We start from the raw sequence: 18,643 nt of genomic DNA, 5'->3' as shown, positions 1-18,643 counted from the left end.
TGGCTTCATGTTGGCCAAAGCCAATAATAGTCCCATCTGCCAAGTCTTGCTCTACACTCCTAATTCCTTAGCTGCCAGGGAACAGGAGTCTAAGTAAGAGAAACTTGACTTATGGTTTATTTGAATTTCAAACTACTAATATATATCCCCAACAAACTTACGCTGAAGGATGATTATTTGCCTCAGAGCAGTTTCTCCCTTGAGCAATCAGTCATATTTGCCTCCAGACTCCTGCCATTGCCTGCCATTAGCAAGTTCACACTTTGTCCCCCAGCGTCCTTACTCCTTCATGTGTAGTGGCATCACTTTACTGTTCCCAGCCTCTGTTCCTTCCCTGGTTACAGAAGATGCAGAGGAGGCAGAGTTACTGATGTCTTCTTTGCATTGGTCTTTACTTCCATGACCAGCAATGGGCAGAAACTGATGCACAGGAAGGTCCAGCTGAATAGGAGTTTCTTTACCATGTGGATGACCTTGCACTGGAACAGATTGTGCAGAGGGGTTGTGGAGTCCCATTCATTGGAGATACCCAAGAAGCATCAGAACAACCAGAGTCACAGTATTATTAGGGTTGGCAAAGGCTTTGGAGGTCATCCAGTCCAACCCCTCTGCCAAGGCAGGATCACCCAGAGCAGGTTACACAGGAACGCAGCAAGGTGGGCCCTGGATGTCTCCAGAGACACACACCGTGCTGTGCCGCGGGCTCCAGGATAACCCTGCCTGAGCAGGGAGGCTGGGCCAGATGCCCCAGTGTGGTCCCTTCCAACCTTTCCCACTGAGAATCTCTTTGCCTCCGAGCTACTCCTTACTAACCTTTCTCGTCTGAAACACTTACAAGCTACTTTATTTTATAAATCAACAGCACAGTTTGCAGATGGCCCCTCAATGATATAAACAATCTTTTTTTAATTTATTTGTTTTTAATCTCCGCATCCCGGCTGTAAGGACGCTCGGATCCCCGTTCCTACCGGCGCGGCTCCGCCCGCCTGCCCGCGGCGCTGCCCGCCCCGCTGCGGGACAGGATGTCCCGCCTCCCGCCGCTCTCCCCATTGGCAGGGAGCTCCGCTGGCGTACGGGGGGCCGAGCTTTCCCCGTCTCCAGTAGCAGCGGAGCGAGGGAGGGATCGGTCAGCGGCTCCGCCGGCGGAGGGGTGGGGGGTGGGCGGGCGAGGGAAGGAGGGGCGAGGATTACCCGGGGCCGAGCGGGCGGCGGTGCAGCGGAGCAGGAGCTGCTGCCGTCGCTGCCGCGGCTGCTCGGTGAGTGTGGGAGCCCCGGCAGCCCCGCCGGGCTCGGGGGCGGCGGGAGGCAGGGGCGGGAGCGCCGTGAGGCGGCGGTGGGCGGCGGGCGGCGGGGGAGCGCGGCCTCCGCTCCGCATCCCGGAGCCCCGCGGGAGGGGCAGGCGGGGCAGGGCCGGCCCCCGCGGCGCCCCCTGCCCGGGCGGGGCTCTGCCTCCGCGCCCCGAGCCCCCCGGCCCGGCCCCGGGCTGGCCCCGGCGGGTGGGAGCCGTCAGGGCGGTGACAGCGGGGCGGGAGCGCGGGGGTGGGATGCTCGGGAGAGGGGGAGCCCCCGGCCTCGGGCAGGAGGGGGTGCGGGTGACCCTGATAATCGCTTTATGTTGGCCTGCGGCTTGCGTAATCTGCGATCAATTATTTATTTCATGCACCACTTACGGGGCTGAGGGGCAGCGTTGAGGCCTTTGGTGTGGCTCAGTGCAGCAGAAGGGAGGCTTCCTTCCCACGGGTGTGATAGGGAGGGGATGTGCAGGCTTTTTTCTAGGTTCAGATAGTATTCCTAATGCGTGTTCCTCTCCCCGTGCAAATTCAGGGGACGTGAACGAGCCAGGTCCTTCTTCATGATACATTTTTAAAGATCAAGTGGAAGCCATCCTAGTCTGAACAAAAATAACCTTGTGTGGTTTGCTTCATGTGCTAGATTGTCCTTTTTTAAATTTTTTTCTTTCTCTCTGCTCATTCTGTAGCAGGTTGGGTTGCTCAGCCAGCCTGGAGAGAAGGCTGAAGAAGGAAACATGTCTTCTGATTCTTTTTGTCTGTCTGCTCAAGCAAGGTTTGACTCCAAATGGTTGAAGACAGACTTGCAGGTAAGGACTTTGGTCATATTGCATTATGACCTTTCAGGTGCTTTTCAAGGATGCTTTTAGTCCAAAAAGCTGACAAGTAGAAGATTGCAGCTCTTGAGATAGTGTATAGGTTTTCCCAGGTATGCTGATTTATAAGTGGCTTTGAAGAAACACCAAGTTATTTTGATCTGCAAATACATCTGCATTTTCAGTCCAGTCCCTTCTGCTTTGAAGCAAGCTGGGCTACATATGTGTGTTATCTTTGCTGAGTGTCACAGCTCCTAGGAGAGTATGTGGCATTTCTGCTAGAACTATAAATTCTTATTTAGGCTGTTGCTAAATGTCTTGCCTGCATATGAGCTGGCAGTTTTAATGCACAGGAGAACTGAAGCGAAAGGCGATGGAAATGTAATTTATATTTTGAAGAATTCAAATTAGATTTTGCTGTAGTTGTTTGCATTATGGATAGAGGGTTCCTTTAAATTTTGTCCTTTTTGAGTTTTTTGTCAAAGGTACAAGGTTGAAATGGAAGTGGTCTTCATTGAAATATACCAGTAGTTGGTGGAAGCTTTCTTTTATCTTAGTAGATTTCTTCATTTAGCAAAGTTGTGTGATATGGGGAGGAGGAGGATATTAACGTGTTTTCTCAATTCAGGTTTTGTGAAAAAGTGGAAAATATAGAGAAATAGAGTAGTTTGGGTCAGTTATGTTTGTTGTAGATGAAATGAATAACTAGATTAAGTTATTGTCTCTTCACCTTCCTTTACCCAGATGTTGCATATAGATCTCTTACTTTGAATAACCTTTCCAAACCTTTCAACTAAATAACCTTTCAACTCAAAACTGCAAAATTCTTTTTGGGATGGGCCAACCAGTGTTATTCTTTTGTTACTGCTAATGATAGTGCTCCTGAAAAACTCTTAAAAATTCCATCTTTGTGACTTTTCCCAGATTACCTGCTGATAGTCTTCATGCTTGAGTTGTTCTTATGGTTAGACAAGGATTTTTCCTCATGCAATTGTGATTTGAAAGCAGCCTTTCTCCAGTATTTTACATCAAACAAGATAAATTGGAATCAGAAGTGACAGATATAGCCTAAGAGGTTCCATTATTTAGTAGGTCTTGAATGTAAATGCTATGAAATGACAGGGCTTGCTCTTGATTTGGTTAGATTAATTTTATTTTCATCTTTCGATCCTACCAAAGTAAAAGTTTCAGTCTAAAGTCAGATGTTTTCTCTAAAGTAGTAAATAAAGATGCTGTACAACATTTTCGAGGTAAGCATATTAAGAAATAGGGAAATATTTTTTTGTTTCCAGAAGGGTGGCTTTTAGATTACAAATGTATTGTATATAATGATTGTTGAATACAGGGAAATTTATCTGAAAAAGTGGCAACCTTTGTTTGTAACACCTGCTGATTATGCATTGCCTTTTTTTTCTTCTCTATTATATGGGGTGAAAAATGTGACTGTTCATGTGATTTATCAGATTTTTTCTTTTTTGTAGTGCCTTTTTTTCTACATCCCTTTTTTTTTCCTGTATATTTAAACTTTTTATAGGAGGTTTCAGTTGTCATCCAAAGTTTTATGGGTTATTTTCAGTTGTGTGTATAAATGCCATGATATTATTTGTGATTTATGAGACTGTAGCTTAGCTGATGTGTTACAAGACTTCCTTTTAATAATAAAAATCTTCATTTGCAGCATATTTCTATGAATAAATGCTCTTACTGACACAAGTTCTTTATGTGCAATAACAAGTTAAAGTCATAATTGCCAGAGTACTCTTTTTTTTTTCTTCCAATCAAACTGTAGTCAGAATAATGAGAATAATAAAATAAGAGAACAGTAATGATTTGTCATCTGCTAGATGCAAATATCACTTCTCTGGAATCTGAAGACAAGCCAGGCCCCTGGGTATAATATAATTTTCTTATTAGGTTACCTGTTTTTGGTATTACACAGGTCCTCATCACAGAACTCTTAATTGGATGTGTGTGTTCAGTATTTTGAAAAATTGAGCACGTGAATCTTGAGTAGCATCTTTTAATGTATTAAATGACAGATGCCTTCTGTAAAGGAGAGGGGTTTTGGGCTCTGGAGAATTTTTCTACTACCTGAATGATTACTTTAGCTGCTTGTTGGCTAGCATGACCTAGCTGCATGTGGTTATTTTTTTAATAGGTATAAATCCCGTGTCTTAATCCTTTAAGTTCTATGTGTACTGAATATGTAGATTTCTTAATGTGCTTGTTTTTACTGGCTCAGCTGTAGAAGAGCCCTATTGGTGCTCAAGAGACTGTCAGCAGGAATTGAAAAGGTAAACACAGTACTATGAGAGGTTTGAAGAGGACACACTAAATTTATGTGAAAGGGTTAAGATGACTACAAATTGTTTGGAATTGGACCCTGGAAATCTTTACTTGGTAGTTACATTTTTAACTTCTCAGTGTACAGCAGTCCAAAAATGAGTAGGTGACAGTCCTTGTAGAAACAGAATTATTTTGGGGAATTACCTTAGGAGACTTAGAGAGACTGATTAGTTTTTAAAGTAAATTCTGCTGCTACAAAATTTGGGGTGTATAGCTGAGATTGGAAGTAAAATGGTTTCATTTGGTAATCTAGTATCTCCAAAGTACTTTTTTTTTTTTTTTACTTTTTTCCTTTGTCACTGTTGCCAGAGTTTATTTTTTAGACTTGATAACTGGCAGTTATTGCAGGTTAAGCCAATGAAATCTCTCTAAAAATTATTGTATTCTTTTTTGTATTAGCTCAAGAACATGTTGCATGAATAGTGTAATACACAATATTCTAGTACTATTTGCATTAATAAGTATTATGTTGTGGTATTAATACAATAAGAAAAGAGTGACATGTGGATTGTAGCATGGCTTGTGTTTAATCACCTGTGTGCATCACTGGTGCAGCTGGTGTCCGGGCCAAATTTAAATGTTCTTACTCACTTTTGGGATGTTACTGCTGTGAGACAAAGGCAGTATGGTATAGCATGTTATTACTGCTCTTAAGTGAATATCAAAGGCACAAGTCCTTCTGTAGTAGCAGTGACCTTCTGGCCTGCACAATTACCTGAGGTGATGTGAAGTGTTAATGGAACTGTATCTTCACAATGTTTTTTGCTTACATTAATTTTTCTGAAACTGAACAATACTATTTTAGGAGGCTTAAGTGCTCCACAAAGATCCAAATGCAACCCGTAACTGCTCCATGTCTTTTTTAAAACTTTGTAATTATTTGTATGATTTATGGCTACTAGTGTAATTTTGAAGTGCTCAGAAACATTTCTTTTACTTAAACAAATCTGAATTTCCTGGTGGAGCAAAATAGGATATTCTATCTGTAAAACCAGACTTTTACAGCAGCTGAAATATCAGGGTAGTTCAGCTGAATATGAGAACATCAGTACACAATATGTAGTATGTATCAACAGGATGTGTATAACATGACCATTAATAAAATAGTCCTGTGAAGTTATAAAATAGGTGGATTTTAGTGCAGGCCACTTTTTCATGCATCATTCTTAATAGATTTGCTTGAAAAGTTGGTGTATTATTTCAATTTATAAGTTATTTATTTAGATTAGAATTAATACATTGAAAAGACCTCCCTATTGATGACTATTACTAGTAGAAGCCATCACATTTGTAGCAAACATTTTGTGTCATGGGAGATTGTGCTCCAATGACTATTCCTAAGGTAGACATTCTTTATTATAAAAAGGGAAGATTAAAATTGTTTACTTAAACCTAGGTAGGTACCCAGTTTGTGGAATCAAACTGTGCTTATAATAATTCTGATTAAATAGATGTACTGTACAACTAAATTAGAATCTTATGCAGAGACCTTTAATTAGTGATGGATGAATAACTACAAACTAGAATTGCTGTGAGCTAATGGGATGCATGTGTGTGTTCAAATGGAGTTTAATTAGGCTGCTTATTCTGGATCCTGTGGAGAACTGTTGTGCTTAATAGCAGGAGTTAGAGGGAAAAACTTTCATTTTCCTGTAGTGTTGAGAAAAACTTTAGGCAACAGTCAAGGTGTAGGAGCTGTCTGCAAGAGGAACATCAAGCATTTCCATCAGTTTTCATTGAGTTCATGGTTGGCAGACTATTTCTGTTATTATCTTTTGCCACAGAGATGAAAATAATTTTTTTGAAATTAAATAGCCACCTTTAACAGTTGCATTAGCTTGAAACCTTTTTAGCCTTCCTTTGAAGTTAGATTAATAATTTTTATTTTCTTGAAAATCCTCCCTTCCAGCATTCAGATCAGTGTCTGATCTTTACCTGTGAGAAGATTATGTAAAGAAATGATGTCTTGGCTATTAAAAGCAAGAAGTTGGTGAAAGTTGCCTTCTCTATTTTGTTGTTTCCTGTTAATCTTCTTTGCTTTGGTTTTCTGAACAAAAAAATGAAGGGCTTATTTGGAAGCTATTACAGTAAACTGCAAATGAGGACTCCTTTGTAATTTAAGGAAGTGAACTTTGATACCAATTTTTAAAAGTTATTTTAAAACTGTAGTAGTGCTGTCTCTCCTAAATAAGTGATTTCCAGATGGAGGGAAAAACACTCATGTGGTGTGATAGGTTAGAGAAAGTAGATTTAATCCGTAGGTTCAAATATTTGGGTTCAGACAGAGCTATTCTTCAGATGCATAAAGATAGGGAATTGCATATTTTTTCTTTGTGTGTGACTATTAACTGTTAATTTTTCCAGCAAGTGGAAGACCAGCACCCTGCTGTTATGGGGATGTTTCTAGTTTAACTCCAAATCTGTTGAAGTAATGTGGGGCTGCTGAACTTTTTGATTTTGCTCTCTGAGCTCTCGAGTGTTTAGGTGTAGTGATGTTGCACTGTGCTCTGCATAGGTGTGATAAGCAGCTGTGGTCTCAGGGCATGCCTCGTTCTGCAGGGGAGGAAGGAAGCTAGGACAAAATACTAAGACAACAATGAAAAAGGAAACACAAATTGAATGGATTCAAAAAAGCAAAAACAAAAGAGAGACTTAGTAAAGGACTTATTCTTCTTTGATTTTCTTCACTACTACTGGGCTGAAAGTTTTTTTCACTTAAGTATTTTTCTAGTGAGAAGTTTTTCATGTAGTCTTTAAAATACAGCCAGTGGCTAATGCAAAAAAAAGTGAATAGAAGAACAGATTCTCCACTACTCTTGGCAATTCTGAGGTGAAGATGATTTAAGTAGCTTATATTTTAAATCCATATTGATGTTCTGTGGTTATGAAGTCAGTTTCTTAAATTTCCAGTGCAGTTATATAACCAGGAATCCTACCTAAGTCAATCCTTGTCCTTTTGTGTAATTTTATTTTCATGGCTTTGTTTTTCTTGAGATCAAGTTAACTTTTATGAAGGCTTCTATGCTTTTTGCAGGGAAGTTTATGAAACCACCTTGATAACATAATCTTATGTACTACATAGAGTTTGTCTAATTAAAATAGTTGACTTCAAAGCAAAATCAGAGCTGCTGATTACTCTTAAAATAACTTACTGAAAGCAAAATTTTAGCAGTGCTTTGAGAATCCTCAGGAGCTTACCCAGTTATGGTTGCAAGATTTAATTTTCTTGAAATGGAAGGAAATGTTAATGCCAGGGTCTTATTGTCCAAAGCTGATAGGGATGGACAGGAATTTCACTGTCAGCCTGTTGGAGGTTGGTAGCAGCATATGTCAGCAACCAAGCTAGATACCCCTTGGACTTAATCAGATGTTGTACCAGACAGAATAAATTACAGTTCTACTGCAGAGATAAGATTAACTAAAGATTAGAGTGGAGGCAGCCCAGTTTACAGTAGAAGTTCACTTTAAAGTCTCCTTAGGCCCTTGGGTTTTTAGTTTGTGATAAATGAGGAGGGCTGAGCCTTAGGTCTGTGTGGGAAGTGTGGATTTGTTGAGATATATGGGTTTCAAGTGATCAAGACATGGTCTGGGGATGAGAAAGTGTGACAAATGATGGAAGAGGCTTGGGGTTTCTGAAGGTGAGATGCGTAGGAGATGGGGATTGAGAAGAGGTCAGTAGATGTCATGGGAAAGGACAAGGGAGATTTTTAGCTTGGGGAATGAGTAGGAGGATTAAGAACATGGGCCAAAGTTGCAAGGCAGTGGATAGTAATGGTAGTATAGAGCTGCTGTTGTCCTGGTCTTTGGAAGGAAGTGTGTAAGTGATGGGGCAAGCAGGGCCTTGGGGGAGATGTACAGAGGGCATGTCTCTGGTACTGTTGTCAGTTGCAAAAGTTCAGTGAAAACTTCTTAATTTATTAATTTACTGAGTTTAAATTCATCCCTTTAAACATTTACAAATGAAATTGCTAAATTATTAGAGGGAAAGATATTCATATGAATCAAGCAATCTAGTGAGAGAGACTTTGGAAAACACAAGTGGCTGCTCTTGTGTTTGGAACTGCAGTATGTCAGAAACAATGAAGACACCAAGTGTGTTTTTCTTGTCTTGCACTATAGCACCAATTGCCTTGTGAAGGTTCTTCAAATAATTTAGTGGAGGAAAGTACCTTTGTTCAGAACAAAAAAAAAAAAAAGTTTTAGATCTCTAGTTTGAACACTGAGATGTGTCGATAGACTCGTTATGATTGACTGAATGTGAGAGGTATTGGTGGGAGCAGATGAAGAAAGTCATAAAGTACTGTAGGAAGAAAAAAATGCAGGATTGTGAAGTTAAAGCAGATGCTTTTCCACTACACAGAAGAGTGTTATCTTCAGCTGCAAGTTTCACAGAGTCACAAATGTTTGCGATTGGAAAGGACCTCTGGAAGTTATCTTGTCCAACTCCCCTGTTCAAGCAGGGCCACCTAGAGTCCAGTGCCCAGGTCTGTGTTTGAATGTCTTCTGAATATCTTCAAAACTTGGGAATCTACAACCTCCCTGGGCGCCTTGTGCCAGTGTTTGGTCTCCCTCTCACAAAGAAAATGTTTGCTGTTGGTCAGAGGGAAGCTCCTGTGTTTCAGTTTTCACTCATTCCCTCTGGTCCTGTCCCTGGGTACCACTGAGCAAAGCCTGGATCCATCTTTTTTAGACCTTCCCTTCAGATTTTATACACATATACGTAGATGAGCTTTCCTCCCAAGCTCTTTCTCTCTGCCTTTCCTCATAAAAAGGGAGTTCCAGTCCCTTAATTTTCATGGCTCTTTGCTCGGCTTTCTCCTTTTTGTCCATGTCTCTCACACTGAGCCTACACTGGACCTGTACTGATGCCTGAGGATGTTCCTCCCCAGCTGTAGGACTTTGCACTTCTTCATGAGGTTAGGGTTCATGAGGTTTAGGTTCATGAGGTCAGTCCATTTCTCCAGCTTGTCAAGGGCCCTCTGGATATCAGCACCACCCTCTTTTGTATCAACCACTCCTCCCCATTTCTGTTGGCTAAAAGAAATATTTCTCTTAAGGGAGCTGTAAATTTTCTATTGTGATTATGTAATTTTGAGACCATGAAAATAAACTTGCTTAAATAATTTATCACCTAAGAACTCAGACTTTTCTTTCACTTTTGGCTAATATATATAGCAAATTCTAGATATCTGCTGAATGTTGAGTAGATTAATAGTCATTTTGTTACAGCCGAATTTAAGTTGCCCTGTTATGACAGATGAATTGGTTGTAAATACTATTTCTTAATTATCTGCTCAGTTGGTTGCTTTGATTATTGCGGTAAAGTCAGTCCAGTGTTTCTTTACTTTCAAACTTGTCTCATTTTTCCCTTCCCCCAACGCAGATACTGTTGACAAAATGTTAACTACAACCTGAGTAGCAGGCAAAATTGTTTATCTGAAGGCTGCTTGTGGTATTTGGAGAGGGAGGTGGAACTCTGTGACCGGTAGTCTTGGTGGTTCCTCTATCTTTTTGCAACATACCAAGAAAAAAATACTTTGATAAGACTGAACCAAACTCAAGGCCAAGGAAATTTTGTTTACTTTTTCAGTTTTTAGTTGCATTAAAGAGTTGAGTGAACTTTCTGCTGTGTAAAAGAATTAGAGGTTGAAGTGGAGAAAACAGTTCCTAATTCTGCTTTATATGAATGCTTTCAGATTAATAAGTAAGTTTTCTGAAATAGACCAGTGCTACATTATGAAAAATCTGGCATTCAAAGCCTGAAGACATTTAGATTCTATGGGCTGTGAGAAAGATTTTCCATACCAAGGTGATCTGAGAATGTAAAGTAAAATTTGTGAAAAAGACAGTTTATTAGAAAAAGATCTTTAATTTCTGAAAACTATATTATCTGGCCCATATGGAGGGTTGCCTCACTTACTATTTTTCAAGCTTGTATTTTACCATAGGTTAGCATTTTACAGGTGAAAGGTAACTAAAATCACTGAAACAACTGTTTTGCTTTTTTTACACAGGAAAAAAACTACGAAAAGTAAATTCCCTAGGTGTCCCACTGAAGTATATGACCACATCTAAAGAAGGAAAAAGTGAAAACCATTTATTGTTGAAATATTCATAAATATTAAAAAATTAGTTAATGGTGAATGATTTTTTTCATTGTTGAAATGCAGCTTCAGGTTATTCCAATTTTTTAAAAATGAAGCCAAATGTAAAGCTCTTAGCAAAACACAAGGCAGGTCTTTTGCAAAATCTCCTTGTGCTGTGTAACACTGAAGAACAGGGTTACTGAAGAACCTTTCAGTAAGGCATGGTCAGGGTTTGATTCTGGTGCTGTACAATTGATAAGTCACAGATAAGATGAATAATGTCTAGCTCACACTGCATGATTCTGCCCCTGATCAGGCAGTAGTAAGTGACAGACAAGTACATTGTGTCAACTCATACTTTATGCTGAAAGAAGAATTATAGAAATCATTAATATGTGTTGGAGTGGATTTCTGAATATGAAATTCTCAATATGAAGTCAAGAAATTACTATGGGCATTTAGTGTGTTACAGTGGTGTGAAAGCATGCAACTTGTCTTTTAATTCCTGTTAACTGAGATGAGCTGGATCAGCAAATCTCTGCCCTGCTGATGGATGTGTCTTCTTAAAACCTCTAATCCTTAATCATTACAATGTAATGATTTTATTTTGAGCTATTTTCTAGAGACAAGTGGACTTTTGTGTAGTGGTAAATGTTTTTATGGCAGTTGTTGTAAGCCACATCTTTGGATTACCTCTCAGTTAAAACACTTTGGATTTGAATGCTGGTTACATAACACAAAGATGTTTCTGAATGAGCCTTCAGCAAGTGGTGTATTTTCTTACTTTTAAAAATTTTTTTTGGTGGTGTTGTTTATGATTTTTTTTTTAATGTGGTCCACTGCACCACTGTGGTATGCAGAAAATATTCTGTTTTTCAGTTTTATGTCCTGCCCTCCTCCCTTACGCTCTACAGCTGTGAATTACAGCCTGGTTATTATGGAATTCACTTGGGATGTAGATACCTGTTCTGCAGTGTTTTATAAAGCAAACAACAACATCCATAGAAGAGAAGTTGTCCTGCTCATTAGGATTCTCCAAGGGAGATCCAAATTCCTAAATCATTAGGAGACTTGTGTTGCAGCCAGTGCTTTTGTGAGTGGTTCCAGCTAGCAGAGTCTATATTCTGTTGCCAGTATTTTTGCTCTTGAGCACAGAGTGTATTGGGAGCTGACCTGGGCTCAGGCAGCCCTTTGCTCTTCCTCTGAGTGTTGCTGGATTTAGGCTTGATCCATTCCATAATCTGGCTCTTGGTGGGAGAGGAGGCATTGGAGCAGTTGGAAAGAGGAGGGAGGGTGGTGAGAGATGCTTTGCACAGCAGGACCAGATTGAACCGGCTGAATTCATTTACAAATCTGTGCCTTGATGTCATCATTCTGGTTAAGATGCCCAGCTCTTCAGCTGCTGGTTGGCCAGGGGACTGTGAGCTTCTGTGTCTTGGGATTTTATGCAGCTTGACTTTGTTTGAATAGCTTTTCCTGAAGAGAAAAAGGACTCCCCACACCGTCTCCCTACCCCCCAGCTGGTGTCATCTTGAATGGGTGGATAGTTCTGGGGTGACCAAGTCCATGCCTTTAATGAAAACTTGTCACCAAAAAAAAGTTCGTTTTTCTGGACTTGAGCCTGAAATTTACCATTTTGCTCTTTTAATCTGAAAATAGCATAGCTAGACAGAGATTCTGAAGATTTTTTAAATCCTTGATATACAAACACACACACAAAATCTCATTTCCAGTGAGATGGTACGTGTTTTCTTTCTTCTGGGATGATGTATAAAATCAGATGTGTTTTGAGTGTTAGCTTGAGTCGCCTTGAGAGAAAAGTGTGTGTAACTGTATGTCATGTCTTATTTTTAACAGCTTGCTTTTACACGAGATGGATTGTGTGGCTTGTGGAATGAAATGGTAAAAGATGGAGAGATTGTATATCCTGGAACAGAATTAATACAGAGTGGTGAACTACCTCCAAGAAAAGGTATGAATTTTACATTTCTTTTAATTGTTCATTTTTTCCTTTCATTGTGATGTTGAAAATGGACTTCAGATTTCATACTGTCACAAAACTTTTGTTTATCATCACCTGTCTGTACAATTTGCAGGTGTTAGTGTTTTGAATTAAATAAAATTAAAAGTGATTATAAAAAGTATATGAAAGTATATACTTTCTAAAAAGTATATGAAAAGGTAATGTCCAAGCCTCCAAGTGAAGGTTTAAATCTGTTCTAGCCTTGTGAAATTTAACTTTATAACTAGGCATGTTACTATGAGAGAGGCTTGGCAGTGTCTTTTTGTTTGGTATGCTTGGTGTGTTTACAGCTGTAGCCTTTGTTTAAAGGAAGTGGACAAGGGATGGGATAAAGCTGATACTGCTATTTCTAATTTTGTTTACAGTCTTCAGCAAGTAACTGAAAGGTCAGCTTAAAAACTGTCCACGATCTGCCTGAGAATGTAGTGTGTGGGGGGTTTTTTTTTTTTTTTTTTTTTTTTTTTTTTTTTTTTTAAGTTTTCCTGTGTACTTGAGAGCAGTTACGACACTGCAAATACTGCAAATGGCAGAGTGGTGCTCTTTTGACTCCGTACTGAACAGAAAATTAAACTGGTCAAAAACTAAAATATTTGTTTCCTGATCTGGCTGAAATGGACTCACCAAATGGTCAGATAAGTTTTGTCAGTAATTTGTAAAATTCCCAGATAAATGAGGAGATGGATAGAAATACTGCCTTTGGTAACAGTGAACTGGTTTTTTGGCATCTGTTACTTCCTGAATTGTACTGTGGGATAGACATGATATTTCAAACCAATAATGCTCAATTACTCATGTAGACAATTTTTTCATACCTGTAGTATGCCTCCTTTAAAAATAGAAGGAATGGATGTGTTTTTGACTAGAGGAGGTAATTTTTACAGGAAGTAAGATACAGTAAATAATTTATGAAAGAAGAATGAATTATACATTTACTTATCAAGATTATGAGCTTTGTAGGTTATTAGTGGCTGCATGCTGTAGTAAAAATCAGGTTATGCTCCTAACTGTTTCAGAGTTAGAAAACTTTTGTCTTCCCTTTGCTGCTGGCCCTTTGGTATATTATTGTTGACACTGGGTGAAAATACAGCTGATCTTATCAGGAAGGCTACTACAAAGCTGCTCTGAAATGAGTGGAGGTAGAGTAATAGTTTGTTCTTTGGTTTGGCTACTTCCATGTGTAGTAACAAAAGGCACATATATACACATATGTATATATGTGTATATATTTTTTTTTCTTTTGCTTTGCAAATGAAATTGATGAATTGATCTTTTTGTGCTGGATACTTACATGTTGTTTTTAGAGTTGTACCTGTGCTAGACCTTGACAGAAAACTGTTCTTCCAATATCTTTATAGCAAAGTAGCTGCAGAGAATTGAGATTTGTAGTTAATTATGGTGCTGCAGTGCTTTTAGTAATCCTGAAAAAGTTTATAGAAAGATGTCATAGTATAATTGGTTTTAATTTTCAGAGTAATCCTTGAAATATCAGCTAGGAAAATGTAATCTGTCACTTCTGATGCAAAATACAGACAGCAGTATAAAATAAAAATCCAGAAGTGCTAAGTCAATCATCTGTGACTTCATGTTTGTCCACCCTTAGGATACTTCTTCTGAACAATGATGAGAATTTATTTTTTTAATGCGAGATGTAAGTGTGTACACCTCTCAGAAGGTTCAAAAAGTGTTGAAGACTGTAGAAAACATTTATTTAAAAGTACTGAGTTTCTGACACTTCATTGTATAAATAAGGCTTTTATGTTACTCTGAAATGTCCAAGCTCTGATGAGGCTTTTGAAAGGTTTTTCATGTGCATAGTGGGGTGGGGGTGAAAGCAGACTGCCACTTGTTTCCAGTACTGTATTGTGGTGGGTTGACCTTAGCCAGGCACTCACCCTTCCAGCTCCTTGCCTGCTGCCTCTCCTCCATGGGAGGTGGAAATAAAATATAAAAGCTTGGGAGTTGAGATAAAGCCAGGGAGATCACTTACCTGTTACTGTTGTGGGAAAAATAGACTTGGGGAAAATTAATTTAGTTTATTTTAGTGCCAATTAAGATAGACTTGTATGGCAAGTAACAAAGGTGAAAACTATAACACCACCTTCCACTTGTCTTTGCTTCTGGAGGAGTTAAGTGTTGGTATAACATAGCACAGATCACACCTGATCCCTTCCACAGCTGGAGGATGTATGTTCTTCTACATATCTCTTGAAACACTGCAGTAGTTTAGAAATTTAAATAAAAGCTTTTTCAGGCTCTTAACTCTTAGGATTAATGTATGAACTGTGTTTCAGTGAAGTTAGTCTCCATAAATGCTATTGTGTTGGCCTACAGGATTCTAAAATACAGCTATCTTGCTTACCAGGTTTGAGTTTTGAGGAAAAAAAAAAGGCTAATCAAGGCTATTTTTGGTCACTGTCAGTGAGGTTGTGTGTTTGATCATGGAACCAGAAAAATTGATGGTCTCTTTGCACCTCTGAACTTGCAGCTCAAGTTGAGTTTAATGAAATTAAAAATCTAAAGTATTTACGTCTGTTTAGTTGGTACTTACTTTTTTTCATAAATGATCTGCAAATATAATTCAAGAGGAGAGGGAAAAGTACACACAAGTAATGAGATTTATATAAAACCCAGTGATTTCATATTAAATGCAATATAGATTAATGTCCATATTCAGAGTTTGCTGCTAAATTGACTAATCTGGAGATGAACAAGAGAGATTGCTGTATGTAGTCCCTTCTATTCAGTCTTTTTTAAGAAGTTTTGATTTAAGCCCATCCACTGTAAGTCTGTTTCCTCACTAGTGCTGTAGCTCTCTGTTGATGCTGACTGGACTGTTCAGAAGAGGCACTTCATTCTGTCAGTGGATATTAGTAGTGGCAGCAGACTGGAAGAACATGCTATTGATGGCAAAAACCATTCCTTTTCCCTCTAGGAAGAATATAGAAGTAGTGCATTTTTTCTCTCCTGTTAGCAAGAATGTTTGGTTAGGAGTAAGGTCTTTGTTTTGAATTCATGTCACTTTAAGAAAAACATGTTTGATAAATGTGTTCAGCAGAATGTGTTTGTATGTTCCAAGTACCATCTGAGGACACAGCTGTGACAGTAGTGATGTCCAAATACAGGTGCACTTTTAGCATGGCATGTATTTCAAAGACAATCAGGCTGCCCTCAGGAAATTTGGGTTAGATTAATACCTTGTATACTGGAATCTGTGTTCTGAAAATAATAAAAAGTTTAAAATAATATTATTCTTACTAAATTTTCAAGTTAGAGAACTGTAAAATTTTAAGACATACCAGTCTCTAGAAGACACACAGGTCTCTTTTGTGGGTTGCTCTTTTTTATTTATTTTTGATTCCTCAGGCTTCATAGGTAGAAGATTGTGTTTCAATTAGCTGTTTTAAGTTCCAGGACAAAAATATAAAATTGTTAGCTGCATACATCTGTCCTGCCTTTGGTAAACACTGTGGGCTTCCTCTTCTGTTCCCCCTTTTCCTGAAAGTTGGATCTTTCTGTGCCTGTTGCTTCTAAATACACAAACCTCATGCACCTGCAAGCAGGTTAAATGAAGTCCAAATGCCATAAGCAATTCCAGAGAGGCTGGCAGGAACAAAATATTTATGACAAGAATAACAGCATGTGGCAATTGGTTGTGGTGGCTGCTGTGCAAACCATGTTATAAATCAAACTGTAGTAGTGTGTAGGGATGTGGGCTGGCTCCTGCTTTGAGCCTTCTTTTTTTGTGTAAGGGAGAACTTGTTAAAAGTGAGAAGTGGCACTTTTCTCTTCTGCTTCCCCTGACCCAGCTGTGGGCTGTACACAGTGACTCAAGAATTCAGTGCTCAGCTGTGGATTTTCATACTCTCTCTGCAGAGTAAGGAAGCCTGTAGTCACTCTGTTTGACAGTTTGACTTCAGAAGTGTAGAATACTCTATTGTAAATTCAAAAAATAATTTAATGCATTAAAAAATAGTATACAGGGAAGAAAAGAAACTTAAGATTCTGATCTCCACCCTAATCAGAAAGAATCATCTAACCTAGAAAGCTGTATAAATATGGTTTGCAAATGGTAAAACATATCTTTCCCTCACAAATAACTATCAATTTTGTGTATGTAGGTATATAATATTTGTGTGTGTGTAAAACATCAAGGATTTTTGACAGAAAATGTATTGCAGCTGAAATATTTCCTGGATCTGGGATTACCAAATACTGGTTTAGGGTGGTTATAAAACACAGCCCTATTCTAAAGCACACTGTGTGACTTTTTGCCCTGTCAACATCTGTAGGGGAACTGTTGCAGGCTTTCTCTTGCCATGGAGGGATTCCCAACTACATGAGTTCATTGGCATTTCAGAGAAGCACAAGACCATACTAGAACAGGTGGTGGAGGCCACTATGCAGTGTCAGGTTTTTTCCCTCATTGATTATGAAATGTAAGTTCCATTTTTAGGGCTTCCTTTTTATGCTCTCTCTATACCAGATGAGGCCATGGCTGTGCAAGATGGTGCAGACATGGTGAGCTGCTGTGCTTTGGTTTGGGAGCTCATTTCTAGCTGAGAAGGGTTACTTCAGTTGCTCGGTTCTGGCTGCTGGCTGTGCCTGCCTTGCCTCAGTGTAGAGGTATAAGGCTGTATACTAAAACACAATAAAGGGAGAGGTCTTTCAGGGAGATGTTATGTTGCTTCCCCCACCACAATATTCGCAAAATTAAGTTAAATCATGCTGACACACTGCACTGTATTTTTGCATGCATTGTTTTGAAGTGTCTTGTTACTTTGGTCTGTTCTGGCTTTGCTCAAGATATTTCTCCTCCCTGCCCCTCTTTCTGAAAAATCTTTGGGTCTTCCTGTTTAAAAATCTTTCATGAAGCACAACAGAGCTTCCATAATTATGATGTCTGTGTTGCTGCTTTCAATCTAGGCTGCTACCAGCTTTGTCTGTTATGTGGCAAGTAGTTTTTTTGCAAGTTTAGTGTATTGTCTTTGTGGAACAAGTTGACATGGTCTTTTAATGTAATTTTTAGCTAATTTCCTTCCCACTTTTTCTCTCATTTTCTCCTCTTCCTGGTTCATACAGACAATTGGAAAAAAAAATCCTCCTGTGGATTTACATGCCAGGGTTGTTTTTATTCCATGCAAAGCTTGAGTTCCCACCTGGATTGGGATCTTCTCTATTTGCAGTGAGGAGTTTGATAAAATGACTAAGTTTGTAGCCCTTGGTTGTCATCCTTTGCCAAGGATCTGTTAAAAAGCATAACAAGTTCTCCTACAGCTGCCTGTAAATTGTGTCTTGGCACAGGATCCTTCTACCTACTAACTAAAATTCCAGACCCTGCAAAGTGTGTCTCTAGACGTGTGGGTGAGTGGAGAAACAGTGAGATTTATGGTGTTACTGTGGAAATATTGTGAGCCACTGGGGCCGAGCAGGGTCCTTGGTCTATGATGGGCTCTGTACTTTTCATGTTATTTGCCTGTGCCTCTGAAAAGAAACAGCTGGATTGAATCACATTTTGGACATTGTTATCAAACTGGTGACTCACAGGCTGTTCCTCAGTGCTTGAGGGACACAGTTAGATTCTCTGTTTGTCACTTACAAGAAGTATATCCAAATTGCATTTTCCTGTTCTCAAGTGACTTTGCTGTCTTCCTTGGCCCGCAATCTCAGCTCTATCATGGATACTGCAGTTATGCCTCCTTTCCTTTTTCCCGCTCTTCAGTCTTCATCTTCCACCTCCTGAGCACCTGTCAGTTGCAGGTCAGGAAATAGTGCTTTAATTTAAAATTTGGGTAATTAAGGTGACACAATGGAACTTTATTTTGGGAGGTCTTATTGTTTCCAGTTGAAAAAAACCTTAACAAAGAGGCAATCAGAGATCCAGTTCTAGCCAGATTAAGCATAATTTTCTGTTAGGCCAGATGGAAAGAATAGTTGAATGTTCTTGCACATTGTGATAGGTGCATTTTGTACATTCTGAGGTAATGAGAGCCTTTGATCTCACTCCATGAGTGAGGCAGGCTGCAGTCAGATGTTCCACGTCTGGCTACTGATGTAAACCTCTTGCTTATTATTTTCTTCTGATAC

The 18,643-nt window shown here is 39.3% G+C and overlaps 1 protein-coding gene across 3 annotated transcripts in view; it reads left to right on the top strand.

Annotated features, from left to right (window-relative positions):
* The first annotated feature begins 1,140 nt into the window (after window positions 1–1,140).
* HERC2 (HECT and RLD domain containing E3 ubiquitin protein ligase 2) overlaps window positions 1,141–18,643 on the top strand; it is a 100,860-nt gene continuing 83,357 nt past the window's right edge. For 2 of the 3 annotated variants that reach the window (XM_030962099.1, XM_030962080.1), the window contains exons 1-3: window positions 1,141–1,256; window positions 1,979–2,098; window positions 12,394–12,508. In XM_030962099.1, coding sequence (XP_030817959.1) covers window positions 2,027–2,098; window positions 12,394–12,508 — 187 coding nt within the window. In that variant the 5' untranslated portion in view covers window positions 1,141–1,256; window positions 1,979–2,026. The remainder of the gene's footprint in view (window positions 1,257–1,978; window positions 2,099–12,393; window positions 12,509–18,643) is intronic. The other variant, XM_030962090.1, reaches the window with a different exon arrangement.

This window comes from Camarhynchus parvulus, chromosome 1, assembly GCF_901933205.1.
Source record: "Camarhynchus parvulus chromosome 1, STF_HiC, whole genome shotgun sequence".
Lineage (NCBI taxonomy): Eukaryota > Metazoa > Chordata > Aves > Passeriformes > Thraupidae > Camarhynchus > Camarhynchus parvulus.
Note: the sequence above shows the minus strand (reverse complement) of the source record. Positions and strands in the feature narration are given on the sequence as shown.